At 33.2% G+C, this 15,833-nt stretch overlaps 4 protein-coding genes across 9 annotated transcripts; 3 read left to right on the forward strand and 1 right to left on the reverse strand.

Moving 5' to 3' along the window:
* Window positions 1-541: 541 nt before the first annotated feature.
* LOC116347536 (neprilysin-2-like) lies at window positions 542-4,363 on the forward strand. Of its 4 annotated transcripts, none has more exons than XM_031778147.1 (11): window positions 542-639; window positions 706-798; window positions 1,225-1,718; window positions 1,809-1,985; window positions 2,081-2,457; window positions 2,520-2,935; window positions 3,060-3,104; window positions 3,190-3,276; window positions 3,341-3,459; window positions 3,541-3,727; window positions 4,056-4,363. In XM_031778147.1, the coding sequence occupies exons 1-11, from the start codon at window positions 597-599 to the stop codon at window positions 4,205-4,207; spliced, it is 2,190 nt and encodes a 729-aa protein (XP_031634007.1). In that variant the 5' UTR covers window positions 542-596; the 3' UTR covers window positions 4,208-4,363. The 4 variants fall into 4 exon arrangements, with proteins under 4 accessions (XP_031634007.1, XP_031634008.1, XP_031634009.1 ...); XM_031778148.1 differs by having other exon boundaries at window positions 1,228-1,718; XM_031778149.1 differs by having other exon boundaries at window positions 4,093-4,221.
* Window positions 4,364-4,765: 402 nt separating this feature from the next.
* On the forward strand, window positions 4,766-5,579 carry LOC116347538 (microsomal glutathione S-transferase 1-like). Its single transcript, XM_031778153.1, has 3 exons — window positions 4,766-4,989; window positions 5,170-5,252; window positions 5,314-5,579. Exons 1-3 carry the CDS (start codon window positions 4,849-4,851, stop codon window positions 5,555-5,557), a joined length of 468 nt encoding a protein of 155 aa, XP_031634013.1. The 5' UTR covers window positions 4,766-4,848; the 3' UTR covers window positions 5,558-5,579.
* Window positions 5,580-6,097: 518 nt separating this feature from the next.
* On the forward strand, window positions 6,098-9,048 carry LOC116347537 (GTP-binding protein SAR1b). The gene is made up of 5 exons (XM_031778151.1): window positions 6,098-6,249; window positions 7,273-7,436; window positions 7,983-8,102; window positions 8,207-8,508; window positions 8,637-9,048. Exons 2-5 carry the CDS (start codon window positions 7,394-7,396, stop codon window positions 8,751-8,753), a joined length of 582 nt encoding a protein of 193 aa, XP_031634011.1. The 5' UTR covers window positions 6,098-6,249; window positions 7,273-7,393; the 3' UTR covers window positions 8,754-9,048.
* A 934-nt stretch (window positions 9,049-9,982) lies between these two features.
* LOC116347534 (glutamate receptor ionotropic, kainate 2-like) lies at window positions 9,983-15,685 on the reverse strand. 3 transcript variants are annotated; one of them, XM_031778143.1, is made up of 20 exons: window positions 15,575-15,685; window positions 14,836-15,008; window positions 14,360-14,773; window positions 14,049-14,277; window positions 13,801-13,985; window positions 13,467-13,715; window positions 12,999-13,137; window positions 12,892-12,934; window positions 12,795-12,822; window positions 12,648-12,719; window positions 12,561-12,573; window positions 12,324-12,489; window positions 12,151-12,261; window positions 11,879-12,083; window positions 11,579-11,807; window positions 11,467-11,520; window positions 11,321-11,382; window positions 11,092-11,241; window positions 10,337-10,483; window positions 9,983-10,191 (listed from the first exon to the last, which is right to left on the reverse strand). In XM_031778143.1, the coding sequence occupies exons 1-20, from the start codon at window positions 15,651-15,653 to the stop codon at window positions 10,012-10,014; spliced, it is 2,928 nt and encodes a 975-aa protein (XP_031634003.1). In that variant the 5' UTR covers window positions 15,654-15,685; the 3' UTR covers window positions 9,983-10,011. The 3 variants fall into 3 exon arrangements, with proteins under 3 accessions (XP_031634003.1, XP_031634005.1, XP_031634004.1); XM_031778145.1 differs by lacking the exon at window positions 11,092-11,241; XM_031778144.1 differs by lacking the exon at window positions 10,337-10,483.
* Between the last annotated feature and the right edge of the window lie 148 nt (window positions 15,686-15,833).

Below are 15,833 nucleotides of genomic sequence, written 5' to 3' on the forward strand. Positions count from 1 at the left end.
TTCTATAGAAATTTTCTAATCTAGATTGACAAAAATGAAACTCACTGATGTTTCTGATTTTATTATGATTGATAGAAATTGTACTAAAAAAGTACTTAACTTCCTAAAAATGTCAAGATGATCGCATCAAAAATGAGTATGACTCCCATACAAAAGTTAATAGGTCACAATTGTAATCAACAACATTCATATCAGCTTATATAATTATAAGCAGTGCTAGCGCTTGGCCCAATTGGAACATAAATTTCGTGAACAAATAATTTTTTTTAATTGAATATACGAAATTATCGCTCCTTTGAATCTCATCTTCGTTTCTATATGTATTTTCGTACATTTTATACCCAAAAGGGAAAGCTTTCAATAATCAGGCATTAGATAGTTTTGTTTCAACTTTGAGGTAAGTCGAAATACGGAGACAACATTTTTCTATAAAATCAAAGAGAAAAGTTTGAAATATTTCTTTAAAAAATGGAGTTTAATTTTAAAATTAATCAGATCTATATAAGATTGAACAAAAATACACATTTGAACATTTCCTCTTGAACTTTATGTGATAGTCGGGGAAAATTTGAGGCAAATAATATTCGGAAATAGAAATGCAATTGAGCTTGTTGGTGATTGTGGCCCTCTTCGGGATTGGTATAAAATATTCAGTCTTCTTACAATTACCATTAAGTTTTGACATATTTTGTTTCATTTTCAAAGGAACTATTTCATGCAACTCAATTCACAGGACATTTAGTAACATTAAGTTACAAGCGGATGACAGTGAAGCTGCTAAAAAAATCAATGAAAAGGGTAAATTTTTGAAGATTAATAAAAATACGTGCAATAAAGAGAACGATTAATCGAAAGATTCGGATCAAAGTCATAGGACGAGCCTAAAAGTGTCTTTTACATGTATTTATATGCAAACGTCATTCTCTGAACTTTAGAAGAATCCCCCTACACTAATGTAAGAGGAACTAGAAGAAATGGTTTGTGCATTGGATAAATTTCCACTATTGTATATTAAATAAGACATGAACCACCACACATTTTCATTAGTTCGATGTTTATATGATAGATACAGCGCCATTCAATGTCTGACAACTATACTTGTCCTATGATCAAAGTCAATGACATGTTTACATGTCTTAGCTGCTTGTTACTTTTAAAATGTGCCTTATCTCTTCAAGATAGAAATGAAAATACGCTTTTGTCTTTCTTATCTAACATTATCAGCAGCCGCCAATGCATTTAGTTATGATGTTTGTTCAACACCTGCATGTATCCATGAAGCGTCACGTATTCTTAGTCAGATGGATGAAACAATTGAGCCGTGTGATGATTTCTTCAGTTACGCGTGCGGCGGTTTTGTGAAGGAGACTGTCATTCCTGAAGAAAAAGGATTAATCACCATATTCTCGGCAGTTTCCGATAAACTTCAGGAACAGTTACATTCATTGATTAGCGAAGAAATCAATCCAAATGATTCGGCACCATTCAATTTGGCAAAAAAATTGTACAGATCGTGCATGAACAAAACACTAATTGAAGAACGTGGATTGCAGCCATTACGCGACATCACCGATAAACTCGGCGGTTGGCCGGTCGTCAAAGGTGATCAATGGGATATGAAAACAGAATGGAGCTGGTCTTGGGCTGTTAAAGAATTGCGTAAAATTGGCTATAGTACCAATTATATTTTTGACTTATCTAATAAGAGAATTATTAACGTAGGTGGTATCATTTTATTATGGATTTTTCAGTCTTTGATAGTATTTAAGTCTTTACTTACTTCTCACAATGAACACCGTATTACGTAGATTGATCAAGCGGGTTTAGGTTTACGTCGAGAATATTTGATCAAAGGATTTGAGGATAAAGTTGTAAAGGCATACTACGAATACATGGTTGACACAGCTGTTATTTATGGTGCAGACCGTGGCCTTGCTGAAAGGGAACTCAAAGAATCGCTTGAGTTTGAAATGAAATTGGCCAATGTAAGTCCTTGTACACAGAAGAAATAGGAAAATACCTTTACCGTAAACGAGGTGTGAGGAAAAATGAATTTAACTTGATTTGAAAACTCATATAGATTTCGCTGCCGAGTGAAGAACGAAGAAACTACACAGCCCTCTACAATCCGCACACATTGCGTGAATTACAGCAGAAATATCCATATGTTCAATGGATTGAATACATAAATGCGCTGTTACCGCCAGAGTTGTCAGTCGAGGAAAATGAAATCATTGTGATTCTTGTGCCTTCTTATTTTGAAAAATTGAGCCAATTATTGCAAGACGCCCCAAAACGGCAAATTGCTAATTATATGATGTGGCGCGTTACAGCCGATTCAACAGTCTACCTCACAAACGAATTGCGGAATAGGAAATTACTCTACGACAAAGTTGTCAGTGGAGTGCAAGAACAAACGGCAAGATGGAAAGAATGCACTGATATTACGAGAGAGAGGTAGAAGATTATTTCTTACCAGAAATTAAATGACATGAAAATTGTTTCTTTTCTTTGTTTAGTTTGCCAGTAGCTGTTGGTGCATTGTATGTGCGAAAACACTTCCGACAAGAATCCAGAGACATCGCTCTGGAAATGGTCAATGGAATCAAAAAAGAATTTGAAGTCATTTTGAACGAAGTTGAGTGGATGGATGAGGAAACACGTGAATCAGCTCTCAAAAAATTAGGAACAATGTATTCGCATATCGCTTATCCAGATGAATTCATGGACGATTCCGAAATTGAAAAATACTACAAAAAATTAGAAATCGATGAAAACAACTATCTGTCGTCCTTTTTGAATAAGAATATCTTCGGCACTGATTATGCATTCAGTAAACTTCGTAAACCAGTCAACAAAACCGAATGGGTCACTGGACGGCATTCATATGCAGCCGTTGTTAATGCATTTTACGAACCAACTGAAAATAGCATACGTAAGAGTTTTACACATGATTTTATTAAGCCATTACTCAGAATAACATACTCTCCTATCAATATATTGAATAGAAGTAGTATATGCAAACAAAAATTGATTTTAGTCAAATTAAATATTTACAGAATTCCCGGCAGGAATTTTACAAGGTCATTTCTTCTCGCCCGACCGTATGTATTTTTGGATCCTTTTCTGTTCCTTCGAAATATTTCACTAAAATGCATGTCACCTGATAATTTTTCTTTTAAATGAAAGGTCCGCGATATTTGAACTTTGGAGCAATTGGTATGGTCATTGGACATGAAATCACTCACGGCTTTGACGATAAAGGAAGTCAATTTGGTAATTTACAAACAAAAATATCAATTTAGTATCTATATTTTTTTTTATCTTTATATTTTCGTAGATCTCAATGGCAATTTAGTTGATTGGTGGCAACCTGAAACGAAGGCTCATTATTTGGAAAAAGCAAAATGTATCATTGAGCAATATGGAAACTTTACTGAGCCTATGACTGGTTGGAAAGTAAGTGATATTCTTTTCCCCTTTTTCAACATATTTCTACAACGTTATTGTTATCAATTTTTTAAAACTGAAATCAAACAGTTGAATGGCATCAACACGCAAGGAGAGAATATTGCTGATAATGGAGGTTTCAAAGAATCGTATCGCGCCTATCAAAAATGGCAAAAAGAAAATGGACACGAACCAAAATTACCTGGTTTAAATTATACGCCACAACAAATGTTCTGGATTTCTGCAGCTCAATCATTTTGCAGCAAATATAGACTTGGTATTTAATATCAATTTCTATTCATGTTATTCTGTTTGAAGTTTTAACCAGTGACCGGTTCGCGCATATTTCTATGCTTGCCTAAATACGCTAGGTAGCATAGATATGCCAAGCATAGCCGCAAACGCAACCGACGCATCGCCGTTCACTCTATATGAACAATACACATGTTCGTTTATGCAGACGACCGTGCGCATACAATATAGCTCGAATCGAATGGTGACGGGTGCGTTGCGGCTTGCGTCTCCGCTATGCTTAGCATAGCTATCAGGCATAGAAATATGCGCGAACCGGTCACTGGTTTTAACTTTCCAATTTTGATTTTTAGAAACCTTGAAAATGAAGATTGCAACTGATCCACATAGTCCAGGACCGTTTCGTGTACTCGGACCATTAAGTAATCGACAAGAGTTCGCCGATGATTTTAATTGCAAACTGGGCGCTCCGATGAACCCTGTTAAGAAATGTGAAGTTTGGTAGTTAACTAGGTTAATTGCAGGGATTCATTTATATAAATTGCCTTAAAATTGACGAGACAAAACACAACTTTTAAAGTTCAATTTTTTAATTGATTATCGTGTTTAAATTTAACTAAAAAAATGTAGATGGAATAAATTGTTAGAGTTTAAAACAAAAGTGACAAAACCGATTTTTATTTTCTGCAATATAATGATTTAGTTAAATAGTTACTTCTATATGACGTGTTTGAAACGTTAAAGTAACGTTCGCATTTGAAAGTTTTACAGGAACAATAATACGTATACATTATTTTGATATTTTAATATTGAATCTTTAAGTTTATATTCGTCCATAGTGCACTTTTTTTAAACTTCATAGTGAACATCAATGCTTATTTTTATTAAAACGGGTTTTCATAATTCATTCACGTCACGTTAAGTAAAGATACTAAAACAATGCAAAAAATCAAGGTCATATGGTCAAATTCTCACTAAAAACCTGTATGCATATAGAGACTCATTGATCACAGTTTTTTTCTCTACTATCCGCGCAGTAAACAAAACTATTTGGCGATGCAAAGCAGTAATAAGTTGAATGTTATTGCGTTCACATCATTTCAGTTGGTATTTTGATTTCTAATTGAATTTTATTCGAAATAAAAAATGAGTGCTGGGAAATTGTCGTATCAGTTGCTGGATAAGGATAATCCTGTCTTTAGTGAATTTCTACTGTGGAGCAGTATTTTGATCGTAAAGTTTCTTCTCATGGCACCATTGACTAGTCTTCATCGGTTCAGAACAAAGGTAAACAAAAATAAAACTATGCATCGTAGTGTTTTTTTAAATCAATGTTTATTTCGAATGTCGACCGAATGGGAAACATATTTGCTTATTTCCTTGAACGAAAACTACAAAAAGAGACTATTTTTTATACATCGATCAGATCAATATTAATTATAATTCAAAAACATTTTTATTTCATAGTCAGCTGCCAATCCAGAGGACATGATTGTTGTGCGAGCGACTGAAATGGGTGCTCCAAATGAGGATGTTGAACGTATTCGAAGGTATTTTTATTTTCAAAATGCATAACAAATATATGTATTAATTTGATTGAAATATCCGCAGAGCTCATCGCAATGATATGGAGAATATCTTACCGTTTTTGTCAGCTGGCCTGTTTTATGTGTTAACGGATCCAAAACCAATGCTTGCAATTTGGCTGTTTCGAGTAACGACAATGGCTCGTTTTCTACATACATTTGTGTATGCAATTTACGTTGTTCCACAACCAGCCCGTGCCATTTGCTTCTTCATTCACTTTGTAATCACTCTTTACATGGCATTTATGTGTATTTTATATTTTATTTAAAAAGAATAAAAATTATTAAAATTTAAAATTTAGTTCTATTTTATACTTTTTAACGTCAACCAAACGTGAAATTACTTATTAGTGTAAATTTATTTATTTTGGATCAACCACTTTTCGTACAACACAAAAATGCCTGCTTCGAATGAAAGTCTTGCTGTGAAACGAAAGATTTTAAAATAATGTGCGGCACCTCCATCAAGACACTGTGCTTGACTTGACGTCTTTATTACTTTGTGAGCTGGCATTATTGCACAATTTATAGAAAAAATGTAAAAATATTAAATAAATATAATTAAAAATATTTTTCAAATTTATTTTCATTTTAAGGCGAAAAAAAAAGAGGAAAATATTAAAAACATTAGTAAATAATGAGATTTATTATTCAAAACGAATTCCACAAATGAGCTTTGCCACATCAGACACAGCGCTGTAAGCGTGAACAAATGGTTGCCCAAAATGAAACCACGGCGTATATGAACTACGATAAAAAAAATGACGTGCGTACTGCCAACCTTATTTAGGTGACGTCTCTCATACAACTTGGCCAATATAACTTCTCTTTGAGCGAAAGTCATTTAAGCTGCTAGTGTTTTTCTGTTCCGTATTCGCTCACGAAAGATTTTTGTTGTATAAAGAAAAATTCACGGTGTATACCTGCATTAGCTATATTAAAATTGTGTTAAAGAAAAACGGTAAATTGGAAATCAATTGAAATTATCTAAATATTGTGTTTTTTATGTGAACAAAAATTTGTGTGATAATTCAGTGTGAGTGCACAAAGTTCAATTTGGTTTGCCATGAAATTATTTCAATTTCCCAATAGAAATGTGAGCGTGGAGCGGGGATTTTTAATATATTCATAGCAAATAAATTAGATATTTTGTACACATCGATCTATGGACGAATCTGAAAACAATGCGTGTTTGAATTTTCCAAAGCATTTAAAATTCCATAAATAAATAGTTGCGTCGAAACTGAAAATTTTTTTCTACATTTCATTGTGTAAACAATAATATTTTATCAACTAAAATTGGTTAAAGTTTGTGATAAGGAAGACGAAAGTAAAATTGAAAACCCATAAAAATCATTTAATGTGTAAATGTGGAACTCATTGTCTGTCTCTCACATCGTTGGCACGGCCACAGACACGCATACATTCGTTCACACACACACACATACACATGAACACGCTCGCTCACCAACGCGCCGAATGATACCGCACTCACATGAATGCGCTGAATGTTATTAAATAAATGATTGCATATGATTAGCTGAGTCATGAAAACTTGTCAAACGGCACAAAACCATTGAATTGTTAAGTGGACATTGGTCATTTGTCAATGTTGTTGTTAGCATTTCTTTGTGTATGTTTTTCGCGTTGTTTCTTTTCTCAATTTCTTGTAAACTCTTTTTAATTTTTAAGGCGCACAAGATAGGTGACTTTAATGCGAATCAGAGTCGATTGCCGCAGACGTGACATTTTATGATTTGCAAAATTAATCTATATAAATAAAATTGTCATTGTCCAGTAAAGTGACTATAGAAAAATAGACAGTAATTATATAGCTAGATTGTGTATATGTGTTTTTGCAATTGAGTTCGACTGTTTCATTCGATCGTTGTGTGTCTCATTCAATTAGATGTAGTGTGAGCCTTTGTTTTGTTTGCTGTTTATCTTTAACCATAATTTCGTTCTTTCTTCTTTTCTTTTACAGATTCTAACATACAAACAAATTACCCAAGTGAACTTAAATAAAAACACAGTAGTTTCACTGTTTTAAAATAAATTTTTTGTACCCTTTCACACAAACATATATATATACACCACATAAAAACATGTTTCTTTGGGATTGGTTCAGTAACGTTTTAAATTACCTAGGTAAATATATTTTTGCATAAATTTATTTTCTTTCTTTATTAATACCGATTACGTGTGATCCTTTTGTACGGGCACGCTTGTGTTTTGCGTTGTTTTCATTAAAAATAGTAACACTTTTGCTGAGCTATTAACAGCTCGGTGTTTTCTAGTTTGAAAAGTGAAGATCGAGATTTCAAAGTTATTTCGTAGCATTTTGTTCGAAATTTAAATCAAGGTGACGTCGACTTTTCAACAGCTGTTGCACATAATCTGAAAAGCAATGACAATACGTCTTATCTTCGTAACACGTACGATCATTATCGAAATGCAACGTAGCTCCGATCATTTACAGTAGATAAAAGAGTGTTTAAGACTTTGATAATTAATGCGTGCAAATCACATACGAAAATCAACATATTTATTCAATTATTGAACGTGTTTCTTTGAAATTACGATTATTTACGTTAATTAGTGTTGATTTAACTCAAATATTAAATCGAATTAGAAGCAATTGAAAATGTATAATATGTTATTGAATTCGTTGTTGTTTTTCTCCTCTCCATCTAGGCTTGTACAAAAAATCCGGTAAATTGCTGTTTTTGGGGCTAGATAATGCGGGTAAAACAACATTATTACATATGCTTAAAGACGATAGACTGGCACAGCATGTGCCCACATTGCATCCAAGTAAGTTAAACAATCATTGAATTAATTAAATCACCAATTTTGCCTTTTCCCCCTTCATCAATCAACTAATGTACAAATTTCTTGTGTTTTTCTTTTCAAATCAGCTTCGGAAGAATTGTCGATTGGTAATATGAGATTCACAACATTCGACTTGGGAGGTCACACACAAGCCCGTCGTGTTTGGAAGGATTACTTCCCGGCTGTTGATGCAATCGTATTTTTGGTAGATGCCTGGGATCGTTCACGTTTCCAGGAAAGCAAAAACGAATTGGATTCATTGTTAACGGATGAATCGTTGTCAAACTGTCCCGTTCTTATCTTAGGCAACAAAATCGATAAACCAGGCGCAGGCAGCGAGGATGAAATCCGTAACTTCTTCGGCCTATATCAACTAACCACCGGAAAGGTAAATACATTGCACACTTTTGACCATTATCTAACGATCGAGCTGAAAATTAGTTTCAAAATAAATCACAATCTGTATCGTAATCAAGATGTTTATTAACTAGTCTTTTATTTCTTTCACTAAATTAGGGTACCGTCTCACGAGCTGAACTTCCAGGCCGCCCACTAGAGTTGTACATGTGCTCGGTATTGAAGCGTCAAGGTTATGGTGAAGGTTTCCGCTGGTTGGCTCAATACATTGATTAAATCGAACTAAAAAAGAATTCCGCCAACGCAACCAAAACAACATACCCCCCGGGATGCAACAACTTTAAATACCAAGCATTCACCAGATGTATTAAATTTACAAATTGCAAACAACAGTAAAACAAATGATAATTATTACCGAATATAAGAAACTGATGAAAAAAATCTGAACCACAAACAACTTGTTTGTAACAAGCATGCCGTCGATATTTGAATGAAAACCAACAACAACAATCTTCACTTGAAACACGATGATAAAAACAAAAAGAAATAAAACTATTTAAACGATTTAAGACATTTCCACTTTTTATTATGAAAATCAATTCTTTTTTAAATGCGACGAGAAACACCCGATAACAACACCACGACGAGCAATCGATCACAATAGTATAATCGATTATGAATTTTATGGTATTACCTTTACGATGAACGTTGATGTCTCACAACAAATACAAACAATATCTTTAAATCAAATACTAGAGTTAATGAAATTGACATACAATACAAAATGAATTAACTCAAATGTTTTTCTTTCCAATCATTTTGAAAATAAAAAAGAAATCATTTATAAACCAGAATATGTATCAAACGAAAAAGCAAGAAAATAAATTGAATCGTTCTTATGTTTGACATCTGATGAAATATTGGGTGTATGAATAAGTTTATGGATTTTCTTTTGGTTAAAAATGAACGTATATTTAATAGCAACCGTACATTTTATTCAAAGTACAGGCTAATATTTCCACTGATCGACCTATTTTTCGACTTTTTCAAAAAAAAAAAAAATTGTAGTGCTGTTTGAAATCGGTGCATAGTATCGATTGAAATGACTGGTAATCGAAAAGGGGAATGCGGGTCTAGTTTGTCGGTCTATTTTTTAAACAATTTTCAATGATTTTGCAAAAGTGAAAAAATTCACTTTTTTTGGAACATTAGAAAATTGGATTTTTCGTAGCATTGGATTTTCTGCACCAAACCATACATTTTCTATTGGAATGGAACGGAATGGAACGTAATGGATCTGGATAATACATCTTTGATTCAAGTGAAAAAAAATTACTGTAACATGCACCGATGTGAAAAAATATTAAATTTATTATTTCTTGTCAAAGTCCGGAAACTTATTTGTACACCCAATAAAAAGGTTAACCTTGCAATTTGTTTGAAATGAAACCACATTTGTCAGCGCAAATCAGTTATTTAGAATATTGTTTATTTTTTTTCTTTGTTATACATTTATTTTAACAACAAATGATAATTATCGCAATCTAAGCAATGCATTGGATCCATTGGTATTTTCGCTGTAGCGTGATTGATTTGACTGATTTGAAGTGCCTGAACATTGAGATTTGGAACCTTTTCGATGGCGCACTTCTTTTACACCTTGACACGTCATTAAGAATTTCAATTCGGCAATCAACTCTTCTTTAAACGGTATCTGATATGGTATTAAAAATAAAATAAATAAATTAATAATTTGATCTTATCCAGTTAAAAAATCACATTCAAAGCGATATTAAGTTTCAATGAATAAATGTGAGTAGCATGTTCAAGCAAATAAGGTAGGGAAATAAAAATCATACCTTTTCGGTTTTGGCTTTTTTGTAAATATGGACTAAAGCTTCTATGCAGCCGTAAAACAATGCAAATATACTGCCACCCAATAAAACCCAAAACACACCCCTCAAATTTTGAAATTTAAGCTCTGCTGCTTCGCTTTGTTCATCTTTCTGCATTAATGCATATAACACACAATTCAAATAAATGTCCATTGTAAAATATGTACTAAATCTACCAGTGATTTTCTACGGGATGCTCAGTATCAGTATTGACTGTGTATTTACATGTATTGTAGTCTATTCCGAATGCAAATACCATACATGCAAACATACTCAACGTATGCAGTGAACGCTTGTGGGATTCTTGCGTTGCTTAGTTTTTTTTCCTGATACTGCTCATCCAATTGAAATTCACTGAAATCTACAACAAAATCGGCGATCAACGATCTACAATTCAGGAAAATGTACGGCGGCCATTACAGAACTTTATGAAGAACTTTCCCCCAAACAAAATGAAACGCATTTTTAAGCAATAAGGACAGGTTTGGGTAAATCTTCTACTAAATGCTCTACGGAGAATTAATTTTCAAAATGGAATAGGGCAAACATTGCTAAAACAAATTCAAGATTCACACAATTCGAATAACTACACAGAAACGGGATAATATTAAAGAAGAAATGTATTTTAACTAAAGGGAAAATAGAACGGCGATGCGTTAGGGGTAATATTTAGTAGGATTCTGCAGGTGGTGGAGCAGAAAGCGAAATTGCTCACAAACCTTATGTCTTTTTGCACGAATATGAATTTCCATAATTAAACCACAAATTCCGTAGCATATTGCAAATATTGTACCAACAATCAAGACATAGAATACACCCGCAACATTTGCCATTTCAAGTGGCACCGCCTGTCCGTCATCAATGTCATCCTTTTCATCGCGAATGTTCGTATTATTTTCCACAAACAATGGCAACATCAAAATGAAAAAAATAGATGAAAAAACTCACCGCACATGCTCCACCACCTTTTCGTTCTTTCCACCATTTTTTTTGCAACTCAGCCAATTTACCTGAAAGAGTGAATCACATAGAAATGAATGGATTTAATGGAAATTAATAAACAAATAATAGAAAGAATGGATCAGCCAATCTACCCTTTTCCTGTAATTTTAATATTCCTTCGCTCAACTGCGGATGGTATGGAAAATCTACGGGAGAAAAAAATGAATGAAAATCAAAAGAGTCTTTTAACAACAAATATTATACGTTTTCGCATTCCAATTCCGTAATTCTTATCATCGATGGGATCGCCAACTTGGGTTAAATTACATTTCCGTTCGATTTCATATGAAATTGACGATGATTCCATTAAGAATGCATAATGTTCGTCTCCTTTATAGACACGAGCAATACCCTGCACATTATCATCAGTCAATAAATATTCATTTGTTTCCATGTATTTATACATATCTTGATATTGTTGATTAGTAGATGACTGCGACACAAAAACCACAATTTATTATTATCTCGAATAAAATCAATCAATACTCAAATTTAATGATTTACCTTGAAAAAATTCAACGTAGCTCCATTTTTTTTGGCACCAAATGTTATTTTACCTGACTCATTTTTCATTAAGTCTTCAACACTATTGATTTCGGGTTTTTTATTTTCAATAACTAAAAATGTTGCCAAATTTGCCGTATAAGAGGCGACCATGATCAATGTGAAAAACCACCAAAACGATGAAGCAAGCCGTATCGAAGCAGCTCTGAGGAAAAAAAAGGCGATTGAATGAACAAGAATCATAGTTATAGATGGATTACTCTTGAACATACTTGGGCTCAATTTCGGAACCTTGTTGAAGCAAAGCACCAGCGGCAAACCAACACGAATTGTTGAGCGTAAATTGATTTTCTAAATAGGTTGGTTCTTCAATGCATGGATATCTATAGCAACATGGAGAACAGGAATTATTAAACGATTTTCTCTCAAATTAGATTTAACCCACCTATTCTCCCATTGCGAAGCTGAAATCCTACCCAAACAGAAGAAACACAACGATACGGTTATGTATGCAGCCCCAAGCAACGCCCAAACACTCATTGAAAACGGTAACATAAAAGAAAACGTCTCCGGAGCTTCTTTTATTGGTTTTCGATACAAGAGAGCTATACCTAAAAAGTCAATAATGGAAGAAATTGATTATCCTTGATTTTTTCTTCCATTCATTTTCATTTCTTTTTACCTAGATTCATGAACTATATTTAGTAAAATATAAGACGAAAAAATGACATTTATTAGCGATATTTTTCTAAATATTAAAATTATTTACTGAAGGTGTGAAGTCTATTGCAGTAATTCGTTCACTGTTGATAGTCAAATCTGTGATGGCCAAATCTACGCTCTATATAGAAAATTTAGTAATTAATACTTGAATCTGTTCAATATACAGATGAAAGCTTCTATAATCTTAACTCACTCCATTTCTTAATGCACCTATCATTCCGCTGCAATAAATGATCAAAATTAGTCAAACTCCCACTTCTAAACTATTATCGAAACGTATGTATACTCACTTCCATGTTCCTGTCGCGTTATTGAAGTCTCCGTAGCCTTCTCCTACATGTACAAATATTTTTTTATAATCATTAAATTAAAGTTTAGACTACACAGAATAATATACCTTTAGGCAACTCTTTAAGTTCGTAATTGAATCCAAACTCTTTTGATAATTCATAAATAATATCAATTCCGAAGCCCTCATATCGTTCATTCCCTTGTAAACCAACAGAGGTGTCTTTCAACATAATATATGGATCAGTCTAAATAGGGAATAGTTTTCAATTGAAAATTGGATATAATTTTTTTGAATAAAAAAAAAATGCTTTTAATGAGTAAGAAAATGCAGAACGGATGCAATCAGTTGGTAAGCGAGAAAATATTTTTTTTTACTACAAGTGTCAGTACAAATGAACTGAAAGTGGTAAAAGAAGGCTATTACAACTTTCCACAGTTGTGTGTGGATTTCAAATGTCAATTATCCGTCGATTGAGTGTAAATAGGCAGTGCCTTATAATCGGCTGATGAATAGGGGCGAATTCCGCATTCGAACATAACATTTTAGAATGAGAGAAAGTATGTCAATATTTACCAAACCAACCAACACTGTAAATGTCATTTCGCGGATTGGACGATATTCATTCGGATCGGTGGCCTTTACTGGTTTCGGTAAAAACACTAATTGATTGGTACTATTTGGATTGGCAGTATTTTGATTGTATATGCCAATCTTATTGAGTCCATTCCCATCTAGTGACATTAAATCGATTTCAACATCGCTTCGAAGTCTTTTTCTATCAAATACCACCGATCTTGTCAGGGTTGTTTTTGTATAGTTAATCTATTAAATTTTAATTAAAAAAAACGTGGAAAATATTTATCCTGATCAGTATGTAATACATTTGTGTGATTTTAGTTTAATTTACACTTGTCATATAATTTGTGATTGTGGATCCTTTGCTCCAGGTTGATTCTGGATCACTACAATCAATTCGATTATCATTCATTTGTAAATGTTCGAAGCCGATTTGTTTTAATGCTTCCGCCAAAATCATAACTGCGTCATAAATTAATGCTGTATTAGTTTGCAATACAAATGGCGGGGAAAGTTCTGAAGAAAGAAATAAATGGTATTTTTAAAAGTGTCTGAGGTCATTATATTGTATATAAGTACCTTCAAATTCCGCGTCCGTACATGGTCTGATAATTTTACATTTATCTCTTTCATACTCCAAATAGTCATCAATATCTTTAAATTCTTCAATTGGAAAATCTCTATCAATTATTCGAAATATCGTTATATTTGCTTGTGTATACTGGAATTTCGACAAATCAATCGTTTGTGCATCTAAATTGGTGATTATAAAACTGCGCTCTGGTCCAAATAAACCAACTTGCAATGCCTATAACCAACCGAAAAAAGATTGAACATTTAGTATGACCACACAGGATAATTATTTTGGACAGTGTTTTTGCATTGCACACCTGTTCTAATATTTCACTTAAATGTTCAATGGAACTTTCAATGATTATATTACTACTTCGGCTGCCCATATCTTTAACCTTTTGCAAAATATTTTGAAAACTACCTCCAACTTCGATTGGTTGTACAGTGACGGTGCCAGGTTTTCTATTACGATCTTCGAGAAATGGTGAAATGCGTTTTATATACGATGGCGCCTCGTAAAGTATTAGAATATCTTTCCACTCGTATTTATTTACGACTTCAATTAAGAGCTGTGACAATGTTTCATGACTTGGATACAAATTAATGGTGGATGTTTTTGCTTCGACATCCATGTATGTGTCAATGTATGGGATTTCCTTTGCATCACAAATGTTTGCAATATGTGACTTCGATCCAAGCGACTTTGGTCCAATAATCGCATAGCTTCCAGACTGAAATTTTGACAATATTTCACATTAAACTCGAAAAATCTTGTAAAATTGTGAATTATTACTTCAAATAAACTGCACACGCTTCTGGCGGCTTCAAATTCATTGCCATAATCAAACGGTTCAGTTAAGGTTTTCAAAGAAACTTCGGCTTCATTTAAAATATTTTTATTCGCCCTTTTAACGGCATATTCCAATATTGCTGTATTTAATCTATTGTTATAATCAAACGCAGCGCCTGCAAGAAAAATAATGAACATCAATTCGGAGAAGGAAAATGTTTCATATTATTTAGCGTTTTATTTTAAACGATCACAGACTGTGTGCAAACTGTGCCAGCGCACACATGTGCCATCGTAATGTGAAAAACCCCGTTTCGCAAACAACGAAAATGAATCACACAAAACAAATGACTGAAGAAAAAAAACGTCGACGAGAAAAACAGCGGAAAAATGTAAACATTCACTTCACGCTTGTATATTTGAGTGAAGAGGAATTTTAATGCTCTTTCGAGAGCGACAGTGAGAATATAAAAATAAAAGAAAACACACACACTCTTCAATAAAAAAAAGCAGCACTCAAATTAAACGCTGAGTTCTAGATGAAAAACGACTTGCTTTTTTATGTTCTTCATGCCTTGTTTGCTATTAATTTTATTTAAATTGGCATCATTTTGCGATATTTGCTTATCGTGAATTATATCAATAGTTTCGCACACCACGTGATCACATTGCAATCGCTTGAATCCATTTAGTTTCAATAATGGACTCATATGAGTTTGTAGTCAATAAAATAATCACTAACCAATCAAAAATACGCCGCCGTAACAATATTTAATTGGAAATACTATTAATATTAAATAAAAATAAATGTTAATATTCATTTTAAATTATAGTCGAATATAAATCCAAGTGAAAAATTCATCAAAGCGAAATGTTTTTATTTTTATTTTCGAAGCACCGGAAAACACTATTATTTTCATTTAAAAAAAAAAGAATTCAGAAGGAATCGATAGAACAAAACATTTTCTACATCAAACTCAGAATACCGACTAATTTCCAAT

The sequence above is a fragment of the Contarinia nasturtii genome, unplaced genomic scaffold (genome assembly GCF_009176525.2).
Source record: "Contarinia nasturtii isolate CC-2019 unplaced genomic scaffold, AAFC_CNas_1.1 Cnas_scaffold_1964, whole genome shotgun sequence".
NCBI classification, from domain to species: Eukaryota; Metazoa; Arthropoda; class Insecta; order Diptera; family Cecidomyiidae; genus Contarinia; species Contarinia nasturtii.

Excerpts from the sequence above, each read along its gene's own strand:
- LOC116347538 (XM_031778153.1), top strand. The coding sequence starts at position 4,849 with ATGAGTGCTGGGAAATTGTCGTATCAGTTGCTGGATAAGGATAATCCT. Across the intron at positions 4,990-5,169 it reads TTCATCGGTTCAGAACAAAG|TCAGCTGCCAATCCAGAGGA; the intron begins GTAAACAAAAAT and ends TTTATTTCATAG. Across the intron at positions 5,253-5,313 it reads GATGTTGAACGTATTCGAAG|AGCTCATCGCAATGATATGG; the intron begins GTATTTTTATTT and ends AAATATCCGCAG.
- LOC116347534 (XM_031778143.1), bottom strand. The coding sequence starts at position 15,653 with ATGAATATTAACATTTATTTTTATTTAATATTAATAGTATTTCCAATT. Across the intron at positions 13,138-13,466 it reads TTACAGTGTTGGTTGGTTTG|ACTGATCCATATATTATGTT; the intron begins GTAAATATTGAC and ends TTCCCTATTTAG. Across the intron at positions 10,192-10,336 it reads AAAAAGCCAAAACCGAAAAG|ATACCGTTTAAAGAAGAGTT; the intron begins GTATGATTTTTA and ends ATACCATATCAG.
- LOC116347537 (XM_031778151.1), top strand. The coding sequence starts at position 7,394 with ATGTTTCTTTGGGATTGGTTCAGTAACGTTTTAAATTACCTAG. Across the intron at positions 7,437-7,982 it reads TAACGTTTTAAATTACCTAG|GCTTGTACAAAAAATCCGGT; the intron begins GTAAATATATTT and ends CTCTCCATCTAG. Across the intron at positions 8,103-8,206 it reads TGTGCCCACATTGCATCCAA|CTTCGGAAGAATTGTCGATT; the intron begins GTAAGTTAAACA and ends TTTTCAAATCAG.
- LOC116347536 (XM_031778147.1), top strand. The coding sequence starts at position 597 with ATGCAATTGAGCTTGTTGGTGATTGTGGCCCTCTTCGGGATTG. Across the intron at positions 640-705 it reads TGTGGCCCTCTTCGGGATTG|GAACTATTTCATGCAACTCA; the intron begins GTATAAAATATT and ends TCATTTTCAAAG. Across the intron at positions 1,719-1,808 it reads CTAATAAGAGAATTATTAAC|ATTGATCAAGCGGGTTTAGG; the intron begins GTAGGTGGTATC and ends CGTATTACGTAG.